At 44.5% G+C, this 21,456-nt stretch overlaps 1 protein-coding gene across 1 annotated transcript; it reads right to left on the bottom strand.

Annotated features, from left to right (window-relative positions):
• Positions 1–4,995: 4,995 nt before the first annotated feature.
• Positions 4,996–5,736, bottom strand: LOC147984432 (zinc finger BED domain-containing protein RICESLEEPER 1-like). Its single transcript, XM_087541098.1, has 2 exons — positions 5,158–5,736; positions 4,996–5,061 (listed from the first exon to the last, which is right to left on the bottom strand). Exons 1-2 carry the CDS (start codon positions 5,734–5,736, stop codon positions 4,996–4,998), a joined length of 645 nt encoding a protein of 214 aa, XP_087397224.1.
• Between the last annotated feature and the right edge of the window lie 15,720 nt (positions 5,737–21,456).

The following is a 21,456-nucleotide window of genomic DNA, read 5'->3' on the forward strand; positions in this document are numbered from 1 at the left end:
GGCGGAGTCCGGGAAGTGAACACGGTGTTGGAGTAATGTTTGACGTAGGTTGTTCTAGGATCACTTCTTGATCATAGTTCTTCGTTTGTGCTTTGCCTTCTCTTCCCGCTCTCTTTTGCGAATAGGTTAGCCACCATATATGCTAGTCGCTTGCTGCAGCTCCACATATTACCTTGCCTTTACCTATAAGCTTAAATAGTCTTGATCGCGAGGATGCGAGATTGCCGAGTCCCCTTGACTCACAGATTACTTCTAAAGCAGATGCAGGGACCGATGATACCGTTCCAGACGATGCGCTTGAGCTCAAGTGGGAGTTCGATGAAGACTCTCGCCGTTACTATGTGTCTTTCCCAGATGATCAGTAGTGGTGCCCAGTTGGGGCAATCGGGGACCGTGTCGCATGTGGGGGTTGATCTTTTATTTTGGTACCATAGTCGGACCATGAGTGTATTGGATGATTGTAATGTTATTCATGTATTTGTGTGACGTGGCGAGTGTAAGCCAACTATGTATCCTTTCCCCTTTTATATATTTACATGGGTTGTTGTGAAGATTACCTTACTTGTGACATTGCTTTCAATGCGGTTATGCCTCTAAGTCATGCTTCGACACGTAGGAGATATAGCCGCATCGAGGGCGTTACACAGTGATATCTAGGAAGTGAAGTAATACTTAGGGCAAAACAAAAGCATATTAACTATATGTGCACTGGTATGTAATTTGGCACATGTAACATGTTCACTGCTAGAAGTATGGCCCTACAGGGGCAAGCAGAATAATGCATCTCATGAAAAATTGAATGATGTCCTGAAGAAATTCAAAGGTGCGGTGCTTATGCAAAGAAAGTGAACGTAGGCGCCGACCGTTGGATAATACTACTTGATTTTTGGCGGCGTATGGGTATCGTTGTCATACTTGATAGCTAAGGATCGTCGTTGGTGCTCGTGTTGCGGTTGAGTTTGGGCCGGTTGTCGCCATTGCTCAAGCGGCTCCGGTGCTTCAGTTGCGGCGCCTGTCGACATGCAAGAAATCTCATCTATGGTAAGTGAACAGTTGCACGATCAAGAAGAGAAAAACCTAAGGAGTACAAATCGAAATAACCTAATGAGGCTGCGGCGTCAGTAAAGCAGGGCCGGTGGAGTTGAATATGGCGTCCGTGGAGCAGGTCCGGTGTAGTGGACGAAGGCTTCGGCGGGCACGGTGTACAGTGCTTTCGGTGAGGCAGATCTGTTGTGGCGGATGAGGGCTTGTATGACGGGCCAGCGATGGGGCGGACAAGGGAGTCAGTGAAGGTCCTACACTGTGGTGGACAAGGGCGTCGGTTAAGCAGATCTGGTGCGGTGGACCATGATGGCGGTCAAGGAGATCTGGAGCGATGGACAAGCCAGTCGCTGAAGCGGCTCCGGTGAAGTGGTGAGTTGGCAGTTGGGGGTTCCAACGTGCGGAAGGTAGATCCGGCGGGGTGTGAGGTCCACCGCTGTGACGCCCCGAGACCGTTGTGCCAGGTGTCCTCCAGTTTTTCGCTTTTGTTGCCTTGTCATTTGCTTGCGTGTCATGCATCTCATATCATGTCATCATGTGCATTGCATTTTCATACGTGTTTGTCTCATGCATCCGAGCATTTTCCCCGTTGTCCGTTTTGCATTCCGACGCTCCTATGTCCTCCGGTGTCCCTTTCTACCTCTTTTCGTGTGCGGGTGTTAAACATTTTCGGATTGGACCGAGACTTTCCAAGCGGCCTTGGTTTACTACCGGTAGACCGCCTGTCAAGTTTCGTGCCATTTGGACTTCGTTTGATACTCCAACGGTTAACCGAGGGACCGAAAAGGCCTCATGTGTGTTGCAGCCCAACACCCCTCCAAAGAGGCCCAAAACCCACCAAAACCCCTTCCATCATCTAGGCCGTTCGATCATGATCGCGTGGCCGAAAACCGCACCTCATTTGGACTCTCCTAGCTCCCTCTACCTATAAATATGTGTGCCTCCCCCATTTTTCGCGGTTGAAACCCTAGCCATCTTCTTCTCCGCGCCGCCGGACATGTCCGTCTCGCCGGCGGATGCGTCCACCCCGCCGCCACGTCGCTCCGGCCAATCCGGAGGCGACACGTCATCTCTGCCGCCGCTCTAGGCCAACCGCCAGGCGCCACCTGTCCTCCCCGCGCCTCCCAGCCACGCGGCCCGCCCAGGCCTGGGGCGAGCCCGTGAAGCCCATCTCCGCCGCCGCCAGATCCCGCACGTGCGTCGCCACCTCGCGCCTCGGATCGCCCTGCACCACCACCTCGCGACGCCGCCGCAGCTCCAGGTCCTCGCCGGCGCCGTGCCTCCCTTTCCCTCCGTCCTTCCTCACTTCTCTCTCCCTCGCCCTGCAGGATCTGCCATGGCCGCCCGACCCCGAAGCCCATCTCGTCATCGCCGGTCACCTCTTGGGCGGCGCCTCCACCAGATATGGACCCCCCTCGCCGGATCTGTCCATTTCCACCGTCCCAGCCTCCTTCCGGTGACCGGCGCCGCCACCATCCACTCCCGGAGCGCCGGCGATGCCTCTCTGCAGGAGGAGAACGACAACCTGTGCGTGGGCCGCCTTGCCCTCCACTCATGGGCCCATCCGCGCCGGCCTCCATCCGGCCCAACTGGCCTGCCTCAAAAGTCGGCCCAACTCCCTCCTCCACTGATGGGCTCGGCCCAGTGGTTAGCGCCCGCTATATCCCGCCTGTGCGTCATTTTACTATTTGACGCTCGCTAAAATTCTGCTAAGTCTTGAGATTCCAGTAATTTTATGCATATTTCATCGCATCATAACATCATCGCCGTTGCTCCGATTCATGCGTGTAGCATACCGAAATGTTCGTCTCGACGAGTAATTCATTTCATCTCATTGCATCATCTTCATTTGAGCTCATCTTAATGCCTGAAATGCTGTTGGAAGAGGGGTATGTGATGTTAGTTTCAGATCTGTTTTCAGCAAATGCACTTTTGTCATTTTTGCCATGATTCATGTGTGCATGATATGATCTTGAGCTCTACATGTGTTTTGAAGTATGCCATGCCATCTTTACAGGGGTGTATGCCATGTATTTAAGTGATCTTTGTGGTGACTAGCACAAGCATGCAAAGTAGCTTACTCAATGTTGCTGTTTTCAGGGACTTAGAAATATTCTATGTCCTTGTCCTGTTATTATTTTTATGCCATGTGTTCATGTTGCTACCGAGAGATCTATGCCTCTTTTGAGCATGATCAGTAGATAATGTGGTGCTCTATCCATCCATGTCTTTGTTTGCATTTATGGAGCACACTAGCTTGACTCAATCGAGCTCTACTTTTGCTATAAAATGTTCCTGGCAGATTGTTAACATGTTTAGCAATTTTGCCAAGCTTGTTGTTGTTGATCCGTGCATGCTATGTTGTTGTTCTTGCCATGTATAGCTTCCATGCCATGTCTACTTGATGGGTGTATGCTTAGTTTTTCATGCAATGCCTCGTAGTGAGTGCATCGAGCTCGTAAACATGCCTACTTAATATCTGTTTTGCCATGCTCCAGTTTTTCACTAAGTCTAAATCTGTTTTCGTTAATTGCTATGTTCGCATGCTTGCCATTGTATTTCCTGATCCCTTTTGGCTTATGGTCAGTAAGGGACTTTTGTTGTATGCTTTGAGTAGCTTCATGCCATGCCTTGCTTTGCCATGATATGTTCCGGTAACCTGTAGTTATCGTGGTCTAAACATTGCTTCCTGATGTTAAATTCCTGACATGTTGATAATTTCACTAAGTCTGTAACCTGTTATCTTTTGCACTTTTGCCATGCTTGTTTGAATCTGCTATTGATTGAATTAGCCGTAGCTCAGTGTTCATCTTTTGTCAAGCATCATGAGTGGATCCCTGCAATGTATTTTGTTTCTATGTTTGTGTGCAGTAGCTTATTTATCTTGATGCATTTAGAGGGCCTCGTGCTGTTAATCGCACACCGGTGCCATATTTGTTTTGCTTGCCATGTCCAAACCATGCATCCGATTCCGGTGATCTTTATATCGATTTCAACCGAAATCAACTCCTCTTTCCAGTGGCACTCTTGGATTTCCAAGTTGAGGCCAGGTTCATTCATTCCTTTCCAAATCATGCATATGCATCACATATCTAGGGCTGGATTAACGAGCTGCTCGGCTCGTTCGGCTCATTATCATTAAGCTTGTTATCGTTAAGCTCGTTATCAATAAGCTCGTTAGTATTAACGAACTAAAATCTCTGTTCAGCTCGGTTCGTTATGAGCTCGTCATGCTCGCGAACGTTCACGAGTGCTCGTTAAGGTAATAAAGAATATAGAAGAATCCCATGTTCCCACTAAAAATTCACAAATCACAATGGCATATATTACACAAAAGAATCCCATGATCCCATAAAAAATTCACAATGGCATAAATTAAACATAGACGTTAAGGTATCATTTGAATTTTAAAAATAATAGCAAGCTACAGCCAAAGTGCCAAACCCCACACAGAAGGTTTCCATCACAATTTCACAATAGCATGAATTAAAAGAAGGGCGTTAAAGTCAAAATGGGAGCAAGACTAGTACGTAGCAGCACTAATAGCACAAAGTAGCAACACTAATATGAGCGACAAACACCAACAAGTCTGGTGCACCTATCACCTTGCATAATTTAAACTTTTAACATAGTAGCAACATGCTATAGCCAGCAATAAAAGAACGGTCCAGGAGTAGCAAAACGCTACATCCACTAGTAAAAGAACGGTCCAGGAGCCCTTCCACCTTGCTGCCTGGGCCTTCATGAAGTTGTAGAGTATTCCTTTTCCTACATGCAAATTGTCAAACAAAGAAAGTAAACTTTCAGGTTTCACTTATAATAGTGTAGTAGAACTTAAATAGGAGCAGGTTTAATTGACAAAAGAGGCATTGCACTATAAACAGTACAAGAGAAAGAAAATAAAGTTGCAAAATAAAAATTGCAAGTCTAAACGAGTAGCCAAGCACCAACCTGTTAGTTGCTTTCCACCATAGATTCAGGAAATGGAATGAACTCAACATCATCATCAATGTCATCTTCCTATAAAGGGAAATGCAATTTCAGTTAGACGGTCAATTTAGAAATAGTATGTCAAAGCTTATAAGTAATAGACAAGAAACAACAACTATATATTACCACTATGATTGTAGACCTAATGCGGTTTTCTTTTGATCCTTTGATGAAGCTAGAAGCACAAACAAGTGCCTCAACCATGCTTGGGGTTAGAGAACTACGGTAGTCATCGAGAACTCTACCTCCTATAGAGAATGTCGACTCTGATGAGACACTAGTAGCTGGTACAGTCAAGAACTTCTTTGCCATTTTTGCCACAATAGGGTATCTATGACCATTCAACCTCCACCAGTCAAGTAATGTGAAATTTGGATCATTAATGGGATGAGTCTTGTCTTCAAGATAACTAGTCAATTCAGATTTGCATGGCTCAGAATTTGTCTCCTCGAGGAAGGATTGAAACCCACTCGACAATGTGGTCATAGATGTAGATGCTTGCCTACTTGAAGCTGAACTTTGCTCATTGATGTTAGAATTCTCATTTTGACGATTTTCCATCTCATATGTGGCATACAGATCAAAGAACTCTGTTTTGATATCTTCCACCTCAATACTGCCCTTCTCTTTACCATACATTTTCTTGAAACAATAGTCCACAAGTTTCATCTTAAATCTAGGATCAAGAATCGTGGCAATCACCATAACACTATTCTTTACCTTTTTTATCTTTCCGATTTTTGTTTTCTGGCACAACAGTGCCATCCTAATATTTATCAAACTTATGAAGCATTGCTTCCCCCATCATTTTCAAGTTGTCATCTCCAGAGAAAGCATGCTCTACTATAGCAATCTTAACATTCATGATGTATGGATAAAAAATGTTGGTAGTGGGGTAAGTAGATCCTGATAGTATAGTAGTTACCTCAGCAAATGATTTTAGGATCGATTGAATTTTGCCATATAACACCCAATCTTCATCGTCGGGATGCCACTCATAGTTAGAATCTGATTGTGCATACTCATTGAAAGCTTCCTTATACAAAGTGCAAGTGTTTACCATTCTATATGTAGAACTCCATCTAGTCGCTACATCTAGGCATAATCCTTTTCCAACCTTAATATTGAGAGACTTGCAATCTGACAAGAAGTTCGACATGCGTGATGGAGATTTTTTCAAGTACTTGACAGTTTCTCTAAGCTTGCATATCAAAGGTTGCAATGGTTCCATGCCATTGTTGACTATCAAATTTACTATGTGTGCACAACAACGAACATGAAAGTACTTAGGTATGAATTTTGCTGATTTCCTAGCAGTGAACTTGTCCATCAATTTCTTAGCAGCAGAGTCATTCGGGGCAGCATTATCCATGGTCATTGTCATGACCTTATCTTCTATTTTCCATTCTTGGCAGCATCCAAAAACGGCTTGAGCTATGACAAAGCCTGAGTGAGGTGGGTCTAACTTTATCAAGTTTAAAACACGACATTGCATAACCCAATCATCATCTATGTAGTGAGCAACAACAGCTAGGTAGGAAAGATTCTGGTTGGAAGTCCATATATCACTTGTCAAACTAATGCTCTCAACAGACCTTAGTTCCTTCTTAAGGATTTCTTTCTCAGAAAGATACACCTTCATGCATTCGGCTCTAATTTTCTTCCTACCAATGAACTTGTATGATGCATTCATATATCTCATGAGGATATTAAACCAAGCATGCTCTACCATCCTAAAAGGATATTCATGCACAATTATCATCTTTGCTATGATTTTAACAACTTCTAGATGATTGTATTCATGATTCACTACAAGAGATGCATCTGGCTTTTTAGGATCCAAATTGATTGTACCTTGTCGTTGTTGTCTTCCCTTCTTGTTCAGATAGACCGCACAAACATCTGTATGCCGATTTAGACTAGTAGTTGGCCCCCTGGAGTATAAGCAAACAAGTTACAACAATGCAAGCATTTTGCCTTCGTGACAACTGCCCCTGGTTTCTTCTTGCATATAGCTTTGACCTCCTTGAAATGCTGCCAACATGGTGCACGCTTAACTCTAGTTTTCCTCACCTTAACCTTATTACCAACTTCAATTGTTGCATTTTTCCCTTTCCCTCTCTTTGTTTTCTCAGTGTCATTGACCTCACCTTCTACATCATTTTCTTTGCCACCCAATCCTAGAGAAGGATCTGACATATCATCATCCATGTCATACGCATCTGCCTCATCAACCTCGACCCATTCCTCTACATCACCAGCCTATGCAAAAATAAATACCATGATTTAGATAATCAAAATTAACAAGTCATCATTGCATGATTGATTAGGAATATGAATAATGAAGTTCTATTAATCTGTATTGTAACTAGAGTTCTGTACAAATATAGCAAAAAATTCAATGTACGAAACTGTAACTAGAGTTCTATACCAAAATTGCAATCAGAAAAATATTTGCATCGCTCCTAATCTGGCATCATCAACATAAATGCATCAATAAACAAAATTGCAATCGGAACACAGTACACAGAAGTAAAAATTAGTACTTTATGATGCATTTAAATAGTAACAAGTAGGCAAAAACAATGCACCAAAACACATTCGTATGGTCTGAATTGTTCAGATTTAACCATCTAAACACATGAGCACAAAAGGAAATTACCTCTCCTGATCTGAATTGTTCACACAAGTAGGCAAAAACATATCATATGATCTGATGGAGTTCACACAAGTAGGCACACATCGCTACTAATGGAGTACACATTCATATGATCTGAATTGTTTAGATTTAACCATCTAAACACATGAGCACAAAAGGAAATTACCTCTCCTGATCTGGCATCACCAACATCAGACATTGGTGCATCCACTCTTGCCCTTTTCCGTGCTTGTGGTCGAAGACGAGGAGCAGGCTGTGCTGCGGTGGAGGGAGACTCCCGTGACGCACAATCAAAGGCAGCCGGTCTCTTCCGCGACTCCATGCTTGCAGCTGTAGCAGAAGGTGATGGCCGTCGGCGTCCATCCATTCTACCACTAGGCTCGCAGATGGGGATTGGGGGAGTTAGAGACTGCGGAGGAAAGAGGTCGGGACTGGGGGAATGGAGATGGCAGAGGTGAGAGGTGAACGGGGCGGAGATACCAGGGGTCTGGACGCCGGAAGGTCGATGGCCACCGCCATACTGCCCTCGCTTGGGTGCGTCGTTCGTTCCTGGCGGCTGGCTCGGGAAGAGGAGGAGAGGAGTTGTCGTTGACTGGAGTCTGGAGCCTCTAGGTCTTCTGAGTTCTGGTGATGGGGGGATCTCCTGGGTGTTTGGGCCTGGCGACTGGTGGGGGGCTGCGGGCCGAAGTAGGCTGCCCAGCTGGGCTGATTTGAAGTAGTTCAGGAAAAAAACTATTGCAAATTATCGAGCTAAACGAGTTAGCTCGCGAAACTCGTTTGCTCGATCGTTGAGTTCGTTAATCTTAACGAGCAAAAAACATTGTTCAACTTGGTTCATTAACTAACGAGCACAAGCCGAAACGAGCCAAACAATCGAGTGCTCATTATGCTCACAAGCTTCGAGCTTTTCGTCCAGCCCTACACATATCGCATCCCGCATATCATGCCATGTTTTGCATCATGTTGCTTGTGCATTGCACATGGTTGATTGTGTCTCCCTTTTGCTTGTTGTTCTTGCTGGGGTAGAGCTGGGAGACGAGTTCGTGTTCGAGGAGCCCGTTCAGTACGTTCACGAGGATCAAGCTTTCGTCTTCTCAGAGAACTTTCAGGCAAGATGACCATACCCTCGAAATCACTTCTATCTTTGCTTGCTAGTTGCTCGCTCTTTTGCTATGCCTATGCCGCGATACATACCACTTGCTTATCATGCCTCCCATATTGTTAAGCCAAGCCTCTAACCCACCTTGTCCTAGCAAACCATTGTTTGGCTATGTTACCGCTTTGCTCAGCCCCTCTTATAGCGTTGCTAGTTGCAGGTGAAGATTGGAGATCGTTCCTTGTTGGAACATGTTTTATTGTTGGGATATCACAATATTATCGTGTCTACCTTAATGCACCTATATACTTGGTAAAGGGTGGACGGCTCGGCCTTATGCCTGGTGTTTTGTTCCACTCTTGCCGCCCTAGTTTCCGTCATATCGGTGTTATGTTCCCGGATTTTGCGTTCCTTACACGGTTGGGTTATAATGGGAACCCCTTGACAGTTCGCTTTGAATAAAACTCCTCCAGCAAGGCCCAACCTTGGTTTTACCATTCGCCACCTAGCCTTTTTCCCTTGGGAGTCGCGCATTCCGAGGGTCATCTTTATTTTAACCCCCCCCCCCCCGGGCCAATGCTTGTCTAAGTGTTGGTCCAAACTAGAGCCCCTTGCAGCGCCACCTCGAGGAAACTCGAGGGCTGGTTTTAGTTGTACGGATTGCTTATCCGGTGTGCCCTGAGAACGAGATATGTGCGGCTCCTATCGGGATGTCGGCGCATCGGGCGGTCTTGCTGGACTTGTCTTACCATTGTCAAGGATGTCTTGTAACCGGGATTCCGAGTCTGATCGGATTGTCTTGGGAGAAGGAATATCCTTCATTGACCATGAGAGCTTGTGATGGGCTAAGTTAGGACACCCCTACAGGGATTTGAACTTCCGAAAGCTATACCCGCGGTTATGGGCAGATGGGAATTTGTTAATGTTCGGTTGTAGAAAATGTGATACTTCACTTAATTAAAATGCATCAACCACGTGTGTAACCGTGATGGTCTCTTCTCGGCGGGGTCCGGGAAGTGAACACGGTGTTGGAGTTATGTTTGACGTAGGTTGTTCTAGGATCACTTCTTGATCATAATTTCTCGAACGTGCTTTGCCTTCTCTTCTCGCTCTCTTTTGCGTATGTTAGCCACCAAATATGCTAGTCGCTTGCTGCAGCTCCACCCCATACCTTTTACCCTACCTATAAGCTTAAATAGTCTTGATCGCGAGGGTGTGAGATTGCTGAGTCCCCATGACTCACATACTACTTCCAAAACCAGTTTGCAGGTGCCGATGATACCGTGCAGGTGACACAACCGAGCTCAAGGAGGAGCTAGTTGAAGATCGTGTTTGTTATGTTGTTCCGTTTCCAGTTGATCAGTAGTGGGGCCTAGTCGGGACGATCGGGGATCTGTGTAGCATTTGGGGTAGTCTTCTTTTATTTTGGTTCCGTAGTCGGACCTTGAGTGTATTTGGATGAATGCAATGCTTTATTCATGTATTGTGTGAAGTTGCGATTATAAGCCAACTATGTATCTCTTTCCCTTATGTATTACATGGGTTGTGTGAAGATTACCTCACTTGCGACATTGTTTTCAATGCGGTTATGACTCTAAGGCGTGCTTCGACATGTCGGAGATATAGCCGCATCGAGGGCGTTACAAGTTGGTAATCAGAGCCTTCCCCGACCTTAGGAGCCCCCTGCTTGATCGAATCGCTGGCGTTGTTGAGTCTAGAAAAATATTTTGAGTCATTTAGGATTATATATATCGGAGAGTAGGATTCTTTTTACTCCTTAGTCCCTTCGTCGCTCTGGTGAGGCATCCTGACGTAGAGTTTTGACTCTTCTCTTCTGAAATTTCACTAAAAAAAATTTAGGATCACGCGGGTTTCTTGGAATCGTTCCGATGGTTTTGTGACGAGAACATTGTTCTTGGTGCCTCCTGACATTTAGGGGTTGTGGCAGTGTCCCGGGGAGTTGAGCTCCGAGGTGTTGTCGTCACAATTTTATCGTTGAAGTTATGGAATACCTGAGTTTTTCGCCGACATCGAAAATCTCTTTTATGCAGTTGTTGGTGAGATAACCTCGACGCCACCCAGTACTGGGGCGGGAGTTCGGGAGTATTACCATAACTCGTATAACGGATGCTTTTCAAAGGTTGAGGTAAATGATTTCCGAAGGTTTCTTGGTTATGTGTTGAAGGATGGATACAGCTAGATGTAGGATTTGTTAGTTTTGGGTGAGATATTATGCTTCCCCTGTATCCCCAACACCTGATTGCATAACCGGAAAATTTCGGGAGTTTATAAGTGGGAATTCAAGTAGCTCTTAGGATATCTTTCCGACAGATGTATGATATGAAATTGGGGTTCGACGTCTAGTGGTCCGCCTATCCACGGTTGGTTTTACAGTGGTCTCATTGTGTCTTAAAGAGTCCTTGGCTATGCTGACTCGGGGACGCTTCGTATGTCATGTGCACTGCCTTGTACATGATGGTGCTGTACGATCGAGCCCGTGTAGGCCCCACCACGAAAACTTCGGAAGAAATCTCTATCATATGTTTGTTCCGGCTTACTTTGCAAGCCAATCCTTTGTTTTGTTTTGAGTTGTGGTATTCAAGTTGCTTCGAAGTCAAATGTTGATTCCATACCTTTCCTAAACGGTGTTCTCATACTCCGATGTGAATACCAATCCTTCATGATAATCGAGATTGTCATATCAACCCTTTTTCAACCGGTGTGCGTCTCTTCAAGTGGATCCCATCATTTTCAACATCCGCAAGATCAACTCAAGCATTCTCAACGGTGTTTGTTTCATTCATCCCAAATTGTCTTTGTTTTCCCGCCCACCCTCCCTTTTTTCTTCGAGGACTCAGATTTCTTAATCAAGTATCATCTTATTGATGAGAAGTCTCTCCATTCTTTTCCGCCAATGTTCTTATCCGGTGATTGTCATGAAGATTCTAATGGAGTTTCAAGTTTGTCATTCTTCATTCTTTTCATCCCCGATGGATTCAATTCAATCTTTTGGTGTTGATCATATCCTTTAACTCGTTTCAATGTTTTTCATACCGGTGCACCTCATATTCATTCATTTCTCGCTATTCAATTGTTCTAGAGTGCCGAAGATAGCTCAGAAGATTCATGTTTACACTCTGCAGTCGTTCAAGATCTTTCGAGGATGTTATCTCATTCAAGCCATTTAATTCAACCGGCGCAATCTATCTTTTAAATCATTCAACGGTGTTTCTTTTGAGTGGGCCGTAACCCACAGGTCTTTTTCCAGGATCTTACCTGACTCTTCTAATTCTCCCGGAGCTTTCCTCAAAAATTCTTTTTGAAGTTTGACGTAAGAATGAATTATCATCTGTCAAATGTCTTTCCCCAAGATCTTTCAAACTCTTTTCATTGTTGGCTCAACCTCTTCGCTTTCATTCTCCCGGGGTGTCTCATCAATTATCATGGTGGTGTTTCTCATCATCATTCTCCAACCTACCGGTGCTTCTTTCAAATATCCTCTTATAAGTTCGTGATCTCTTCGTTCTCATGTATCTTAACTCTCTAATGTATGTTCGTTCATTTGCTAATCCTTACCGGTGATTCATCCTTTTACTTCATTCGTTGTTCAATTCTTACGGTGGCTCTTCCAGGATTCTCTTCCACTGTTATCATATCAATTCATTCGTTGTTCCAATCATACCGGTGGTTCGTTGAAGACCTTCTCAAGTTTGTGCTATATCTACCTTAAATCCTTTCTAGGAGAATAAGTAGTATGTCAATTCCATTGCTTGTCATCAATTTGAATTGGTGAAGGATAAGCATAATGTAATTCTTATTCTTGTTTCATCGAGTTCATTCAATTTCTTTTTCCGGAGTGGTCCATCATATCACATTCTCAGTTCGAGATGCTTTATCTTTTCTTTTCCCGGAGTTCCAAGCTCTCATCATCACGGAGATCCATATAAATCATTACAAGGTTTCACTTTATGTTTTCAACTTCTCTTTCTTTTCGTTATCCTTTTTGTTACCGGAGTTCTTCATCAAGGTTCTACATGATGGTTCATCAAGGATTTAATTTCCTTCTCGAAGTGTTCATCAAGATTCTTTTCAGAGGAGCTCAAGCATTCTTCATCTTGCATAATGAAGTCCAATTCGTCCTATCTTATCTTTGAGGTGGTGTTATGTCATTCGTGATAATTTCCCGTCGTGTTCCGTGATTCACAAGTTGTCAGGAATGAGATATTTAAACCCATCAATCTCTTCATTGGAGTTTATCTTGGGTTATATTTCACCTAAAGCTTTCCCTAAGGATTGTTGCTATTATGGTGCTCATAAATGACCCAAGTTCTTCATTTATCCTTCCGGTGAAATAAAATTCTCGTCTCCTTGGTGTTATCAATCCAATCTTTTGTTTCCATAGTGGCAGAATTTCACGTCAGAGAAGTTTCCTAAGCCCACTGTAAGCTTACTCTTTTCATTGTGGGTTTCCCAACTACTCCGTTCGACCCTTCTCCTAAGGATTCTTGTCAAGCTCTTTCGAGGAACAAGATGTTGTTTTCTCCTCCGTTCATTCCATTCCATCCTCTCATTCATCCCGGAGGCATTGTATTGTTGCTATGTTCACCCATCATCTCATTTTGTCAAAAGATCATGTTCTTTTTGTACTTATCCTTTCAACCGGAGTGTCGTGCCCTCTGCTCAAGTTCTTTTCATCTTATCAAGTCTTGTATCACTTTTCAATCGGAGTGCTGCCCGAATTTGTTCTTCCTTGTTACTCTTCCCTACCGGAGTGTTTTCAACTTTGTTCTTCTTCGTTGCATTCTTTCTTTCAATTGTTCAACATCTCAAGGTTCGTGGTTTCACTCGTTTGTCAAAGAAGCAACTTAGTTTTACCTCTTCTTTTTCTCTTCCGTTTTCCCTCCGGTGACATTCTAGATCTCGAGACGAGATCCTCTCGTAGTGGTGGAGTGTTGTAACGCCCCGAGACCGATGTGCCAGATGTCTTCCAGTTATTCGCTGTCGCTGCCTTGTCATTGCTTGCGTGTCATGCATGCCATATCATGTCATCATGTGCATTTCATTTGTACACATGTTCGTCTCATGCATCCGAGCATTTTCCCCGTTGTCCGTTTTGCAATCCGGCGCTCCTATGTCACCCGGTGTCCCTTTCTACCTCTTTTCGTGTGCGGGTGTTAAACGTTTTCGGATTGGACCGAGACTTGTCATGCGGCCTTGGTTTACTACCGGTAGACCGCCTGTCAAGTTTCGTGCGATTTGGACTTTGTTTGATACTCCAACGGTTAACCGAGGGACCGAAAAGGCCTCGTGTGTGTTGCAGCCCAACACCCCTCCAAAGTGGCCCAAAACCCCACCTAAACCTCTCTCATCACCTAGGTCGTTTGATCACGATCGCGTGGCCGCAAACCACACCACATTTGGACTCTCCTAGCTCCCTCTACCTATATATATGTGATCCCCTCCGAAATATTCGCGGTGCAAACCCTAACTTCGTCCTCCTCGCGCCTCCGGACGAAATCCCCACCGTGCCCGGACATGTCCAGCCGCCGCCCCGGCGAATCCCGCGCTGCCACCTCACCCCGCCGGCCTTCTCTCTCCTCCTCGGCCCGCCCAGGCCCGGGGCAAGCCTGCCGAAGCCCATCGGGGCCCGGTGCCGCACCCGCGAGAGCCCGCGTCGCCGGTCTGCGCGCCGCCGCCGTGCCCTTTGCCGGACTCCGCCGGAGCCCCCGCCGACTCGCCCGCGTTTGTCCCGAGGCACCGCGTCGCCGCCCCGGATCCACCACCGGCCGCCGCTCCGCCGCAGGAGCTCCGCCGCCACCACCGCGCCTCTCCGCGCCCGGTTCGGATTCGGCTCGGGCTCGCCGCCCCTCGACGCCGGCAGACCGCACCGGTCGGCGAGCGCGCCCACCGCCCCTGCACGGTGCCCGGGAGCTCGCCGCGGCACCTGCCAGGGCCTCCCAACGACCTCCTCCAGCGAGGGATCCAGCCAACCTCGGGATCCGTGCCAAGAACCCTAGATCTGGATGGGTAAAATATCTCTATGTCCTTCCCCCCCCCCCCAGTATTTTTTTGGCATTTTCATCGCATCATAACTCATCACCCGTTGCTCCGATTCGTGCGTGTAGCATATCAAAATGTTCGTCTCGTCGAGTACTCCATTTCATCCCATTGCATCATTTTCATTTGAGCTCATCTTGATGCTCGAAATGCTGTTGGAAGAGGGCTATGTGATGTTAGTTGCAGATCTATTTTCAGCATATGCACTTTTGTCATTTTTGCCATGATTAATGTGTGCATGCTATGATCTTGAGCTCTACATGTGTTTTGTAGTATGCCATGCCATCTTTACAGAGGTGTATGCCATGTATTTTCGTGATTTTTGTGGTGACTAGCACAAACATGCAAAATAGCTTACTCAATGTTGCTGATTTCAGGGACTTAAAAATATTCTAAGTCTCTGCTCTGTCCTTATTTTTATGCCATATGTTCATGTTGATTCCGAGTGATCCGTGCATCTTTTGAGCATGAACAGTAAGGATTTTTTGTAGATATTGTGGTGCTCTATCCATCCGTGTCTTTGTTTGCATTTATGGAGCACCCTAGCTTGACTCAATCGAGCTCTACTTTTGCTATAAAATGTTCCTGGCAGATTGTTAACATGTTTAGCAATTTTGCCGAGCTTGTTGTTGTTGATCCATGCATGCTATGATGTTGTTCTTACCGTGTCTAGCTTCCATGCCATGTCTACTTGCTGGGTGTATGCTTAGTTTTTCATGCAATGCCTCGTAGTGAGTGCATCAAGCTCGTAAACATGCCTACTTGATGTCTGTTTTGCCATGCTCCAGTTTTTCACCAAGTCTGAATCTGTTATCGTTATTTGCTATGTTCACATGCTTGCAATTTTTTTTCCGATCCATTTTGGCTCATGGTCACTAAGGGACTTCTGTTGTATGCTTTGAGTAGCTTCATGCCATGCTTTGATTTGCCATGATATATTCCTGTAGCATGTAGTTATCATGCTCTAAACATTGCTTCCTCATGTTAAATTCCTGACTTGTTATTTTCACCAAGTCTGAAACCTGTTATACATTTGCACTTTGGCCATGCTTTTTTGAACCTATTAATGAGTGAATTAGCCGTAGCTCAGTGTTCATCTTTTGTCAAGCATCTTGAGTGGATCCCTGCCATGTATTTTGTTGTCATGTTGGATTGCTGTAGCATGTTGTTCTTGATGCATTTAGTTGGTCTCGTGCTGATTATCGCAGACCGGTGCCATATTTGTTTTGCTTGCCATTTCCAAACCGTGCATCCGATTCCGGCGATCCTTATATCGATTTCGACCGAAATCAACTCCTCTTTCCAGTGGCACTCTTGGATTTCCAAGTTGAGGACAGGTTCAATCATTCATTTCCAAATCTTGCATATGCATCACATATCGCGTCCCGCATATCATGCCATGTTTTGCATCATGTTGATTGTGCATTGCACATGGTTGACTGTGTCTCCCTTTGCTTGTGTTCTTGCTTTGGGTATAGCCGGGAGACGAGTACGTTTACGTGGATCAATATTTTCGTCTTCTCGGAGAACTTTGCAGGCAAGATGACCATACCCTCGAAATCACTTCTATCTTTGCTTGCTAGATGCTCGCTCTTTTGCTATGCCTATGCTACGATACCTACCACTTGCTTATCATGCCTCCCATATTGCCATGTCAAACCTCTAACCCACCATGTCCTAGCAAACCGTTGGTTGGCTATGTTACCGCTTTGCTCAGCCCCTCTTATAGCGTTGCTAGTTGCAGGTGAAGATTGGAGTTTGTTCCTTGTTGGAACATGTTCTTTGTTGGGATATCACAATATTATCTTGTTAATCTTAATGCACCTATATACTTGGTAAAGGGTGGAAGGCTCGGCCTTATGCCTGGTGTTTGTTCCACTCTTGCCGCCCTAGTTTCTGTCATACCGGTGTTATGTTCCTTGATTTTGCGTTCCTTACACGGTTGGGTTATAATGGGAACCCCTTGACAGTTTGCTTTGAATAAAACTCCTCCAACAAGGCCCAACCTTGGTTTTACCATTTGCACTAACAACCTAGCCTTTTCCCTTGGGTTTCACGGACTCAAGGGTCATCTTTATTTTAACCCCCCCGGGCCAGTGCTTCTCTAAGTGTTGGTCCGATCTGAGTAGACTGCGGGGCCTCCTCGGGGATACTTGTGGGTTGGTTTTACTCGTAGGATGTCTCATCCGGTGTTGCCCTGAGAACGAGATATGTTTAGCTCCTATCAGGATGTCGGCGCATCGGGCGGCTTGCTGGACTTGTTATACCATTGTCGAGGATGTCTTGTAACCGGGATGCCGAGTCTGATCGGATTGTCTTCGGAGGAGGAATATCCTTCATTGACCGTGAGAGCTTGTGATGGGCTAAGTTGGGACACCCCTGCAGGGATTTGAACTTTCAAAAGTCGTGCCCGCGGTTATGGGCAGATGGGAATTTGTTAATGTCCGGTTGTAGAAAACCTGAAACTTATCTTAAATAAAATGCATCAACCGCATGTGTAACCGTGATGGTCTCTTCTCGGCGGGGTCCGGGAAGTGAACACGGTGTTGGAGTTATGTTTGACGTAGGTTGTTCTAGGATCACTTCTTGATCATAGATTTCTCGAACGTGCTTTGCGTTCTCTTCTCTCTCTCATTTGCGTATGTTAGCCACCATATATGCTAGTCGCTTGATGCAGCTCCACCTCATACCTTTTACCCTACCTATAAGCTTAAATAGTCTTGATCGCGAGGGTGTGAGATTGCTGAGTCCCCGTGACTCACAGATTACTTCCAAAACCACTTTGCAGGTGCCGCTGATACCGTGCAGGTGACGCAACCGAGCTCAAGGAGGAGCTAGTTGAAGATCGCGTTCGTTAGGTTGTTCCGTTTCCAGTTGATCAGTAGTGGAGCCCAGTCGGGACGATCGGGGATCTGTGTAGCATTTGGGGTAGTCTTCTTTTATTTTGGTTCCATAGTCGGACCTTGAGTGTATTTGGATGAATGCAATGCTTTATTCATGTATTGTGTGAAGTGGTGATTGTAAGCTAACTATGTATCTCTTTCCCTTATGTATTACATGGGTTGTGTGAAGATTACCTCACTTGCGACATTGTTTTCAATGCGGTTATGCCTCTAAGTCATGCTTCGACATGTGGGAGATATAGCCGCATCGAGGGTGTTACAAGTTGGTAATCAGAGCCTTCCCCGACCTTAGGAGCCCCCCTGCTTGATCGAATCGCTGGCGTTGTTGAGTCTAGAAAAATGTTTTGAGTCATTTAGGATTATATATATCGGAGAGTAGGATTCTTTTTACTCCTTAGTCCCTTCGTCGCTCTGGTGAGGCATCCTGACGTAGAGTTTTGACTCTTCTCTTCTCAAATTTCACCAAAAAAATTTAGGATCACGCGGGTTTCTTGGAATCGTTCCGATGGTTTTGTGACGAGAACATTGTTCTTGGTGCCTCCTGACATTTTGGGGTTGTGGCAGTGTCCCGGGGAGTTGAGCTCCGTGGTGTTGTCGTCACAATTTTATCGTTGAAGTTCTGGAATACCTGAGTTTTTCACCGACATCGAAAATCTCTTTTATGCAGTTGTTGCTGAGATAACCTCGACGCCACCCAGTACTGGGGCGGGAGTTCGGGAGTATTACCATAATTCGTATAACAGATGCTTTTCGAAGGTTGAGCTAAATGATTTCCGAAGATTTCTTGGTTATATGTTGAAGGATGGATACAGCTGGATGTAGGATTTGTTAGTTTTGGGTGAGATATTATGCTTCCCCTGTATCCCCAACACCTGATTGCATAACCGGAAAATTTCGGGAGTTTATAAGTGGGAATTCAAGTAGCTCTGAGGATATATTTCCGACAGATGTATGATATGAAATTGGGGTTCGACGTCTAGTGGTCCGCCTATCCACGGTTAGTTTTACAGTGGTCTCGTTGTGTCTTAAAGAGTCCTTGGCTATGCTGAATCGGGGACGCTTCGTATGTCATGTGCACTGCCTTGTACATGATGGTGCTGTACGATCGAGCCCGTGTAGGCCCCACCACGAAAACTTCGGACGAAATCTCTATCATATGTTTGTTCCGGCTTATTCTGCAAGCCAATCCTTTGTTTTTTGTTTGGAGTTGTGGTATTCGAGTTGTTTCGAAGTAAAATGTTGATTCCATACCTTCCCTAAGCGGTGTTCTCACATTCCTGTGTGAATACTAATCCTTCTCGATCATCGAGTTTGTCTTGTCAATCCTTGTCAGCCGGTGCGATTCTCTTCAAGATGTTCCTATCATTTGTCACATCCGCAAGATCGACTCAAGTCTTCTCAACATTGATTGTTTCATCCGTCTCAAGTTACCTTTGTTTTTTCCCTCCCACCCACCCTTTTTCTTCAAGGACTCAGATTTCTTAATCAAGTTCCATTTTATCGATGGAAGTCTCTCCATTCCTCTTCCTTCAATGTTCTTATCCGGTGATTCTCATGAAGATTCTAATGGAGCTTCAAGTTCGTCATTCTTCATTCTTTTCTTCTCCGGTGGATTCAAGTCAAGCCTTGTTGATCATACCCTTTTCCTCATTGCAATGCTTTCTCATACCGGTGAATTCTTAATCGTTCACATCTCACTATTCATTTGTTCCAGAGTGCTGATGATATCTCAAAGATTCGTGTTTCCACCCTGTATTCATTCAAGCTCTTTCAAGGATGTTATCTCATTCAAGCTGTTTAATTCAACCGGTGTTATCTCCTTTTCAAGTAATTGTTCAATGGTGTATCTTTTGAGTGGGCCCTAACCCATAGGTCTTTTCCCAGGATCTTACCTGACTCTTCTTATTTTCCCGGAGCTATCCTCAAATTTCTTTTCGAAGTTTGACGTAAGAATGATTTATCATCAGTCAAATGCCTTTCTCCAAGATTGGTTACATTCTTTTCATCGTTGGCTCAATCTCTTCGCTTTTAATTCTTCCGGAGCGTCTAAATAATTCATGGTGGTGTTTCTCATCGTCATTGTCAGATTGGAAGACCGAAGAAGATTTTTCTCTCAATCTTGCTCCATTCTCTTCAAGAGTCATGATTCTAGCTTGTTGCCATCCTCTCATAATTATTTTCATTGTGGGAATTCTTTTCACCCATCCGGAGCAATTCAAGAGTCTTCTCAGTTTGTTATCCGGAGTCCATCATTTCAGGTTTATTCATTCTCAGCTGTCAATTATCATTCTTCAATCTTACCGGTGCATCGTTCAAGTGATCTCTAATCAGTTCGTGATCCCTTCGTTCTCATGTATTTAGATTGTCTCAAGTATCTTCGTTCATTTCACAATTCTTACCCGGTGACTCATCCCTTTACTTCGTTCATTTTCAATTCTTACGGTGGTTCGTTCAAGATCTCTCTTCCTTGGTTATCATATCAATTCATTCGTTCTTCCAAATCCTAATGGTGGTTCATGGAAGACATTCTCAAGTTTATGTTATATCTCTCTTAATCTTTTCTACGAGAATAAGTAATATGCCAAATCCGTTGCTTGTCATCAATTTAAATTGGTGAAGGATAAGCATAATGTAATTCTTATTATTTTTTCATCGAGTAAATTATATTCCTTATTCTGGAGTGGCTCATCATATCACATTCTCGGTTCGAGATGCTTTATCTTTTATCCCAGTGCTACGAGCTTCCACTTTATCTAGTCACAAAGTTTCTTCTAACCATTGCAAGGTTTCACTTTGTGTTTTCAACTTCTCTTTCTTCTCGTTATCCTTTTGTTACCGGAGTTCTTCATGGATGTTCTACATGACGGTTCATCAAGGATTTAATTCCTTTTTTGAAGTGTTCATCGAGATTCTTTTCAGAGGAGCTCAAGTTTTCTTCATTTTGCAATCCGGAGTGCAATTCTTTCTACCGTATCATCGGAGGTGGTGTTATGTCATTCTTGATAATTTCCCTCCGTGGTTCATGATTCACAAGTTTTCAAGAATGAGGTATTTTAAATCCATTAACCTCTTCGTTGGAGTTATCTTGTGTCATGTTTTCACCTAAAGCCTTTTCTAAGGATTGTTGCTATCTATGGTGCTCATAATTGACCCAAGTTCTTCATTTATCCTCCCGGTGAAATATCTTCTCGTCTCCTTGTTCTTATCAATCCAATTTATTGTTTTTTTCCATTAGTGGCAGAATTTCACCTCATAGTTTTGAGATGTTCTCCATAAGCCCACTACAACCTTGTTCTTTTCGTTGTTGTTTTTCCAACAACTCCGTTCGACCCTTCTCCTAAGGATGCCTTTTCAAGCTCAATTGTTGTGGTAGAAGTGGCATTTTCTTCTCAATTCTTTTATTCCAATGATCTATCTTTTATTTTTTTATCTTCTGGAGGCATTGTCATGTTGCTCTCTTCAACCCATCTTCTTGTTTTGACAGGATCGTGTTCTTTTTGTGCTTATCCATTTAACCGGAGTGTTGTGTCCTCTGCTCAAGTTCTTTTCATCTTGTCAATTCTTTCATCTCTTGTCAATCGGAGTGCTGCCCGAAGTTGTTCTTCCTTGTTCCTCTTTTCTAACGGAGTGTTTTCAACTTCGTTCATCTCCGTTGCATTCTTTCCTTAAATTTGTTCAACCTCTCAACATTCTTTGGTTTCACTCATTTG

The sequence above is a fragment of the Triticum urartu genome, chromosome 2A, assembly GCF_056163025.1.
Source record: "Triticum urartu cultivar PI428250 chromosome 2A, HENAU_Tu73, whole genome shotgun sequence".
Lineage (NCBI taxonomy): Eukaryota > Viridiplantae > Streptophyta > Magnoliopsida > Poales > Poaceae > Triticum > Triticum urartu.